At 35.5% G+C, this 9,076-nt stretch overlaps 1 protein-coding gene across 1 annotated transcript in view; it reads right to left on the bottom strand.

Moving 5' to 3' along the window:
* Positions 1–704: 704 nt before the first annotated feature.
* The window catches only part of CEP152 (centrosomal protein 152), a 77,151-nt gene continuing 68,779 nt past the window's right edge, over positions 705–9,076 (bottom strand). Inside the window, exons 23-27 of the mRNA XM_017544039.2 lie at positions 8,120–8,216; positions 7,487–7,590; positions 5,216–5,369; positions 4,874–4,977; positions 705–2,034 (exon numbers count right to left, since the gene is read on the bottom strand). Coding sequence (XP_017399528.1) covers positions 1,010–2,034; positions 4,874–4,977; positions 5,216–5,369; positions 7,487–7,590; positions 8,120–8,216 — 1,484 coding nt within the window. The 3' untranslated portion in view covers positions 705–1,009. The remainder of the gene's footprint in view (positions 2,035–4,873; positions 4,978–5,215; positions 5,370–7,486; positions 7,591–8,119; positions 8,217–9,076) is intronic.

The following is a 9,076-nucleotide window of genomic DNA, read 5'->3' as shown; positions in this document are numbered from 1 at the left end:
AAATACACTGGATTAACCCCCAAATACAATCCATAATATGGTTCTAGTGGGAGATGTGAGAGAAAACTAGTTACCTGTTTTCAGAAAGCACTTGCAAACACCTAAATGTTCATACTCATCTCTAGGAATCTGAAAAAGGATTCACCTAGAAACAATGCTATTTGGTAGCCTTTCATTTCTTCATGTATTCTTCAGTTTAGAATTACAACCTTTAACCTAGAGCATTAGTTAGCCAGTTCTGCACTATAAATGAAATGTAAAAATCTAATAGTTTTACATTTTTTGCTACATGACAAAACTTACCTCAATTTTTCAAAAGGTGGTATTTCAGATGAAAGAACAGATGTGAAGCCATAAAAGAGATAAAGCTCTTGGATGTCACAGGTGATCTGAAATAATGCAAATAGGAACTGAAAAAATTCAGATTAATATTTCAGTAATAAAACCAAGACACCGCAATGTATTTTGTAGTCAACCCTGGAAAACCTCTTTTCTCTAACTGAAAACAAAGATCAAAAGTTTGAATAGATATTTCTAGGAAAGTTTAGACTAAGTTTACAGCCTCATTAAACATGACTAATTTCAAAAACTAAATCTGGCTGATAATACACACAAATCAAAATTTATGTTTTTTCTGGGTGAATTTCAAACATGATGTTGATATGACATTTCCATATTCTGAACTACAAAATAATTTATAACAATTCTACAGACCACATGCAAGTTTATTTAAATAATTTAACACTGCAGAGTGAGTCAGTTTATGAGTATAAAAATAGATGGTTTAGCAAGCAAAAATGCATCCCACAAAAGCAGATTATACATACACCATCCGGCCTTTGGAACATTAAGGCAACATAAATATCTCAAGTAATTTTAGAAGAATGCTTTACTTGTATAACAGATCTCAAAAGAGGCAGGGCTCACAATTGTTTTTTTCAGTATGAAGTCTTCTCTTTCCATTTACTTTTTAATATATTAACGATTCTTCTTAAATATTGTACCACAATTAGTCTAGATTAACAAATGGGCTATCAAAGCCACTATCTTGTTGGCTAGATAGCGGAATGATTAATTTTCTTGAAGGCTGCTGACACACTGAAGATGGTAATGTACTGCTCAGTTTTTTGAAATCTGACTTTAATATATTAGCCTTGTGATGAGCCAGAGGTTGGTGAGTCACATTGATCTCTCCTGGCCGCAAATACTTGGTTTCTTCTGACAGGTATGGAGTTTGATCATGCTTACACTTCATTGTTTGACAAATCGTATTACTATTCTCTGTATCTGAAAGACAACTGGATGGTGAAAATTGTTTAGAATTAACAGATTCAGTTCCTTGTGGCCTACTACATACAAATGACGCTTGATGACTGTCAAAGGGTAAAGTTGCACTGCTGGAAGGCCAGTCCAAGTTGTCGCTAAGGTCCCCTCCATCTCTTACTGGAGGTTCCTGAACACCCAAAGCTTGACTTTTCTCAGATGCCACATTTTCACTTTCCATTGGTAGATTGCATTTACGTACTTTTAAACCAAGTCTTTCATTAGGATCATGAAAGATTATATTCATGCATCCTGATTCAGAAGGACTAGGGGTACATCTAAGAGAGGGTTTATTTCCTAACGTTCCAAGAAAGGGGTATGCAGCTGAATGCAGAAGTGATTCAGAACCATTATCAGTGAGTAGGTCTTTCTTCTTGTGCAAACCAAAGCCTCCTTCACCTTCGCAAGGAACAAACTCATGAGAAGCTTTCTTTGGCAAACTGTTTAGGTGCTTGCAAGTACTGTCCCCAAACTGGAATTCTGAATGTGACTCTTTGGATCCCACATGCTTTCTGCTCCCATGCTCTGAGTTCTCTAACAGCCTTTGTAAGTTACAAGCAGCCCTCCTCTTGGGAACTTGTTCGCACACACTTCTTGTGATGGTGTTTAGACTGTTTGATTTGCTTACATTACAACATGGTATTTTCTGATTCACATCATTTCTTTTTGATTTTTCATCTCCAATCAGCATCTCTGAAGTTAGGGGCAAAGCTATTATGTGCAAGGAAACATAAAATTAAGAGAAAGTTAATATTTAAAGGGAAGATCATCCTTGAGTCAAAAACTTAAAAAAATAAATAAAAAATTATGTTTTATGTATTCCCAAAGAATACTTATATGCAATAATCATTCTTAAAGAAAATACATCAATGCCAGACATTTAAAAATATTCTTTTACATTTATCCACTAGATAAAGCTTGGTAATTTTGTTACCAAAATCCAATATATTCTTATTATGGCTATCCACCTGACCTATCATTTTCTGCAATAGATGTTATAGCATTTCAAGATCCAATCACAATGTTCTCAATTCTGTACTGATGTCAAGAATGGAGTTTCTGACAAGTTTGCTCAAAGAACCCAACTCACCCAATATCTACACACACACTTTTAGAACAGCTAAATAGACTTTCTGCTTTAATTAGCTAAGGCACTAAATTTGATCAAAGATAAAGCAGCCACATAGCATGGAATTAGAGGTGTTATATCTCAGAGTGGCATGCCTTTGTTTCTAGAGTCTATGAAAAGGATTTGCTTCTCTACTGGGGACATTATTTGTACACTGTTGCCCCAGATCCAGAAAGTTACTTTCTTGTTATATGCTACTGCCTTTTCATACCCAAGGTTCACATCACCATTCCAAAATTTATACAAATAATCTTTATGCTTCTACATGAGGAACGTTTACCAACATCGCACTCACAGACTCCTGAACAATTTCAGCTTCAAGTTTTCCAGAGGTTCAAAAGCCCCACATCCCCATTCATATGTTAAAAATCTCCCAGTGTGATTAAGAATTTACCAATTTCATGTTTTTCTATCAGCTCTGGCTTTAAAGCTGTGTTATTATATACAGAAAGAAAAAAATAATAGTTTCTCCGGAGACTACTCCATTATCATTACGAACTATGACCTTTGTCCCTTTCAATGCTAACTCTAATTTAGCTAATCTTTTATTTATCTCAATAATTTATCTAATACCAACATCGCATTTGCTTGGTATATCAGTCTCCATCCCCTGATTTGTAATTTAAATGTTCTTCTTGTAAAAACAGCAAATGTCTGTATTTTTAACAACCCCTATTTGAAAGTTGTGGTCTTTTCATAACTGAGTTTAACCTATTTATATTTAGTATGATTGCTGATGTTTCAAACTACTATTATGTCCTACTTACCCATGGCTTTCTAGTTTTTTTTCCTCTTGCCTGATTTTGTTAGATTAAAAACGTTTCTTTACAAGGTTTTCCTTTACCAGTTTTAAAGTTATATGTTCTTTGTCTTTGTTGGTTACTCTTAAATTTTTTTTTTTTTTTTTTTTTTACAGAGTCTGCTCTGTTTCCCAGGTTGGAGTACAGTGATGTGATCATAGCTCACTGCAGCCTTGACCTCCCAGGCTCAAGTGATCCTCCCAACACCAGAGTGCCCCATTTAAAAAATTTAAAAAATTTTTTGTAGCAACAATGTCTCACTATGTTGCCCAGGATAGTCTTGAACTCCTGGGCTCAAGCAATCCTCCCACCTCAGCCTCCCAAGGTGCTGGGATTATAGGCAAGAGCTACTATGCCCGGCTACTCTTGAATGTTAACAGACATACTTAAAACCTGTATTTTTCTAGCAATGACCAGTGTTATTAGTATCTATATTCTTTCCCTAAAAATAGTAAAATTCTTAGCAAATTTTCATTTCCTCTACCATATCCTCTTACATGTTAGAATACTGTGCTTTTTAACATTCTCAGGTCCTGTTGTTTGTTCTATGAATCCTGTTTTCTTAAACATAAGTTCTATTGGATTTTTTCTTCTTGCCATTAGTGTGGTGTCTCTGTGTGTGTTGTTATGGTTTTCTATAAATATATAGTGATTCTTGGTTAAATGCTTATCTTTTAGATATCCTGGATAACATAATTGTTTGTGCTCCTGCTTAAAGGGGTTGAGAGTGGGGGTAGAGAAAATGAGCTACAGAGTAGAAAGATCTAATAGCTGAGACTCTGGGCATGTGGGCTCCCAGTTCCTGCTTGATATAGCTAGCCACCTGGAGCAGTGCCCTGCTCCCAGATTCTTTGTTCCTGCTGTTGTTGCCCAGCTCAATATTGAGGTTGGAGGAGGAAGGGGAGAAAGAGAAATAAAGAGAGGACTAACCCTACCTGGTTGCTGTTGGTCTAGAACATCAACTAATTACCCCATTGATACCCCCTAGGCCCTCTACTTCTCCTGGAACGTACCACCCTCACATGTGGAACAGTTTTGATATTGCTCCTACTTGCAGTTGTCATCTCTTAGTGGTTTTGAACTGAGGTTTCCATCTCCCATCCTATACTGTCTTCTTTCTCTCAGGGATTTCTTGTCACTTCTGGTCTATCCACGGCAACTTTTTTTTTTTTTTTTTTTGAGACAGGGTCTCATTCTTTCAACTAGGCTGGAGGACAGTGGCACAATCATGGCTCATTGCAAACTCAGATTCCTGGGATCAAGAGATCCTCCCACCTCAGCCTCCCAAAGTGCTGGGATTACATGTGTGAGCCATTGTGTCTGTCCTAATGCCACCTTTTAAAACACAGTTATAATTTCCTCTTTTTCTCATTTTTATTTGCTGTTGAAAATTTTCTACCATTTCTAGGGATGGAAGCAGCAACTGGAAGCTGATGGGCCTGCTCAGTTTGCCTACTTGAATTGGAAACTGTATACTCTTTTTCTGTAAACTTGCAGTTTAACTATACAACCTCATAAATTAACTCTTATTCCTTATCTTCCCTGCCTTTTTCATACGAAAATATTAAATAACCAAAAAAGAAGAGATAGGAAAACCATTTGGTGACTCACTTTGACATACCTGACTGTGTAGTTTTGCTGTGGGACTTACTAGAAATAGGTGTTTCCAGCAATTTTGCCATTGTAGCAAGTTTGCTAGCAGCATTCATAATCTTTTTCTCAGCCCTGTGGGGAATTCCAGAATATTAAAAATACAGTTTTAAGGAAAAAATGAGTTGCCTTAACCCCAGTTTCTGTTTTCCTATTGGCTCTGCCAACATTTGGTAGCACAGTCATAAACCTCTCTTAACTCCCTATGGCTGATCATGTCGAAATAGTTAATTTAGTGGTTAAAGAAAATGCTTTAAAAATGACAACATGCTGTCCTGGTAATCTCAGGACACATTGTTCAGACCGAACTCACCCTTCTTTTCCATCATCCTGCAAAATCTGTTGGAGGCAAATCAAATAATATTTGCGCATCTTTCTGGCGGTTTCTTGACGTTCTCGCAGTACCTCTGCTTTTACCATTTCTGCGGCACGTTCCTTACTCTCCTGAATATAACGAAGCATATCACCTATAGTGCAGTGAGAAAATGCCCACAGAATGCATTTTTATTAGCACTTTTTCAGAAACGAGGGGCAGACTTCAGATCAATTTTCTGGTAGATGAAGTGATTTTAAGTATAGTTTAAACATTATACTTTCCACAGTCATTAAAATGGAATATTTTAGATCATCATTTTGGTAGACTCAAATGAGAAGTAATCTATAAGTTCTTTTGGAATGATGACAGCTACATATAGTAAGGAAACATGGCATATTCCCCAGCGAAATTCTGGCACATTCTAAAACAATTAGCGAAGAAAATACTGTAAATATGAGACACAGAAACATATGTATTTCAGTTGTACATTATGTCCAGTTAAGAGAAAAATAAAATACAAAGAAAAAGTTAAGCAAAAAGAAAGGAAAAAGCAAACACGAAGAAAAGGAGGCAATATGAGCTGGAGAGACTCATATTCTTCTCTTGTGCTCTGAAAATTTAGGTTGCGATATTTATTGACAATTTTTTCAGCAGTACTTTTTGAGCATCTAACTAAATATAATATTACACTCCATAAGAGAGATATACAAAATGAGACTACAAGGAGGGTGATGGGACTTATAGTTGGCATCTGAAATTTACAGATAAACATAGCTCACAGCTTTCAAGGTATTTTTAATTTTTTTTTAAGTCAATATAGCTTTGATTAGGACTACTATTAGCTAAGGCTTTTTGTTTTCTAAATAAATCCAAGACTACCTCCTACATCTAGAATTTCACCATCTCTGTTATATTAAGGATACCAATTCATACAGGAATCTCCCTCTCAGTGTCAGTAAGCATCTGAAAATTAGAAGTTCTATGCAAAAATATTAACTGGGAGACTATTTTTCATTATTTGAAATGGAAAATGAAATGGAGTACTTGTGAACACAAAATGAACCAACCAACTTTCTAAAAAATAAAACATAATATACATATATACATACAAGTTATCATGTTAAGATGAAAAAATACTTAAAATTCCACTTCCCAATTAATACACTATTAACAAAAAGTTGCTTTGCTTGTAGCAATATGCCCTTTGATAGCACCGTAACAATGGAGAAGCAAATTCCCTTATTAATACTGAATGAGCTTTGCAGAACATCTATACGTGAATCTGAATCTACCAATTATACGTGAAACTTCAGACTTTTCCTGCTCTTTTTGTTAAAAAGAAATGTAATTTTAATTCTATATAAACACTAGTTATTGTTTTGGGACATATATCCATTCTATGCAATTTTATAATTAAAAACTAGGAAGTATTCAAAACAGGGAAAACACACACCAGGAGAATACTCTACAGGATATGCTGGCACCACTTGGTACTGACAAGAACTTGATAAATTTATAGCTATGAGAAATAATAATCAGAAACAATAGAACAATTGCTAACTAGATCCATCTCCAAAGTCCTTAAAAGTTCATGGAGGAAGCCAGGCATGGTGGCTCATGCCTGTAATCCCAGTACTTTGGGAGGCTGAGGCGGGTGGATCACCTATGGTTGGGAGTTTGAGACCAACCTGGTCAATATGATGAAACCCCGTCTCTACTAAAAATACAAAAATTAGCTGGGCGTGGTGGCGTACATCTGTAATCCCAGATACTCGGGAGGCCGAGGCAGGAGAAGCCCTCAAACCCGGGAGGAGGAGGTTGCAGTGAGCCGAGATCATGTCACTGCACTCCAGCCTGGGCGACAGAGCAAGACTCTGTCTCAAAAAAAAAAAAAAAAGTTTATGGTAGGAAGTAATGGTTAATTGCTCATTTAAAACCCATGAGACATTTTCTTTACTACAAATTATTTAAGTTGTAAGATTAAACTTTCAGTAATACTAGTGTCCAAAAAGAAACAAAAAAATCAACAACATAAACCTAAGACTGTCCTCATATCACTGCCAAAAGATATTATTTGGGCAAAATGATCAATGACTATGTAATTTTGAAAAGGTTTCAATGATCACTTCTAAGATTGAAGAAAAAAGTAATTTGGAAAATTCTCTGAAAGTACTACTGCTGGTAAACTCTGAGTTTACATTTAACAGCAACAATAAAAAAACTGGCTCAAGCCATCCTTAAAATCTTAGGAATCTCTTAGGGACTTACGTTTAATTTTTTTTACAGCTTTAATGTACTGCCCACGAAGTTCTTCCAAGGCTCCCCCACTGTATGGCAGGCAAGCATTTTCAATGGCCCCTGCTGACAATGACCTAAAAAAAAAACAAAAAACCAAGATGACAAAAACAGAAATGGTAAATGAAAGATTTCATTTGAAAAATATCTATGTATCATGTACTCTAATAAAATTAACTGAGAAGTGCTAAAAAATCTCATATACAAGAATCTCCACTACACAGTTACTTAAAATAGGAGAAAAATGGAAACAACATAATTGTTATGGTGCTTCAATAAAGAATGGTAAACCCACATGAAAATTTATGCAGGTATTGAAAAAAACATGTAGCAGAATATCTGATAACACAGGGAAATGCTTATCTAACATTAATAAAAAGTTATAAAATACCTTATATTCTCAGTTAAAAAACACACTGTACACATGGTGTGTGTGTAGAAAGGCTTACATGAGACAAAATATTACTAGAAGGTACCTTCCGGGAATAAGATTTTGGGGGATTTTCTTCCTTTTTATCCTTTTTTGCTGTATAACAAAAAAATAATTGATCCCTAAAAAAATTTAGATACTTGTACTTAGATTTCTTTAAAATAGTAAAAGTATACCTTGGTGGTGTTTTACAAAGTGTTCGCAGTTCTTCCAATTTATTCTTCATGTCATTGTTTTCTTCTATTAGTTCTTCTACAACTTTATTATTCTCTTCTATAACAAGAAGTTTATAGTATATTAGACAGTTAAATGTTTTTTAGCCTTCTTTTCCCTTAAGTTCCAATACAAATGTTTATAGGGAAGACTGCGTTATTTCCAGTTGCTCTCCTGTAATGTTCATTTCTTCAGAAACCCTAGTCAGACCATTCCTTTGCTCTGTTTTCTCAGCACTTAAAATCTGTATCCCATCTTCTTCTTGCTTTGGGTTACACACTGTCCTGGAATTGGGTTTCAGCTGTTTCAAATGCCTGTGTTTTATTTTCCAACTGTCCTGAAGTTCTGTAGAAACCTACTAGGTTTTCTAATTTCATGTTCCCTGTGGATCCTGGTAGACCGTTTATGCTCATATAAATGAACACTGAACATGCACCTCAATATAAAACAAAAAAGAAATTAACCTTAAATAGGTACCCTTTTCAGAAATAATGTAAGGTTTTCAATTCTTTGAGCTTTTAAAAAGAGGATGAGGAGACTGATAAAGGCCATGCAGTATGAAGGAAAAAGACAGGAATTTCAGAGTCAGAGACATCAGTTTACATTCTAACTCTGCTGCTTACGTGGTAGATAAGCCTAGGGAAAATTAACCTTTCTGAATCTGAGTTTCTTCACATGTAAAATGGTGATAGTATTAGTTAACTTACAGATTATAACAGAAATAAAACAACGATGTACAACACCTATACAAGGCCTCTCAATGATGAGATGAACATGGCATCTGAAGTTTCCTATGATGCCATCCCCTCAACACACCCACAGGCTGGGGAAAGAAATCACTCTGTTCCCCCGATTATGGATATAACTTTTTTGTTAACTCACTGCCACTCCATCTATTTCCCAATAAACACTACCAAAAG

The sequence above is a fragment of the Cebus imitator genome, unplaced genomic scaffold, assembly GCF_001604975.1.
Source record: "Cebus imitator isolate Cc_AM_T3 unplaced genomic scaffold, Cebus_imitator-1.0 Scaffold9, whole genome shotgun sequence".
Classification (NCBI taxonomy): Eukaryota; Metazoa; Chordata; class Mammalia; order Primates; family Cebidae; genus Cebus; species Cebus imitator.
Note: the sequence above shows the minus strand (reverse complement) of the source record. Positions and strands in the feature narration are given on the sequence as shown.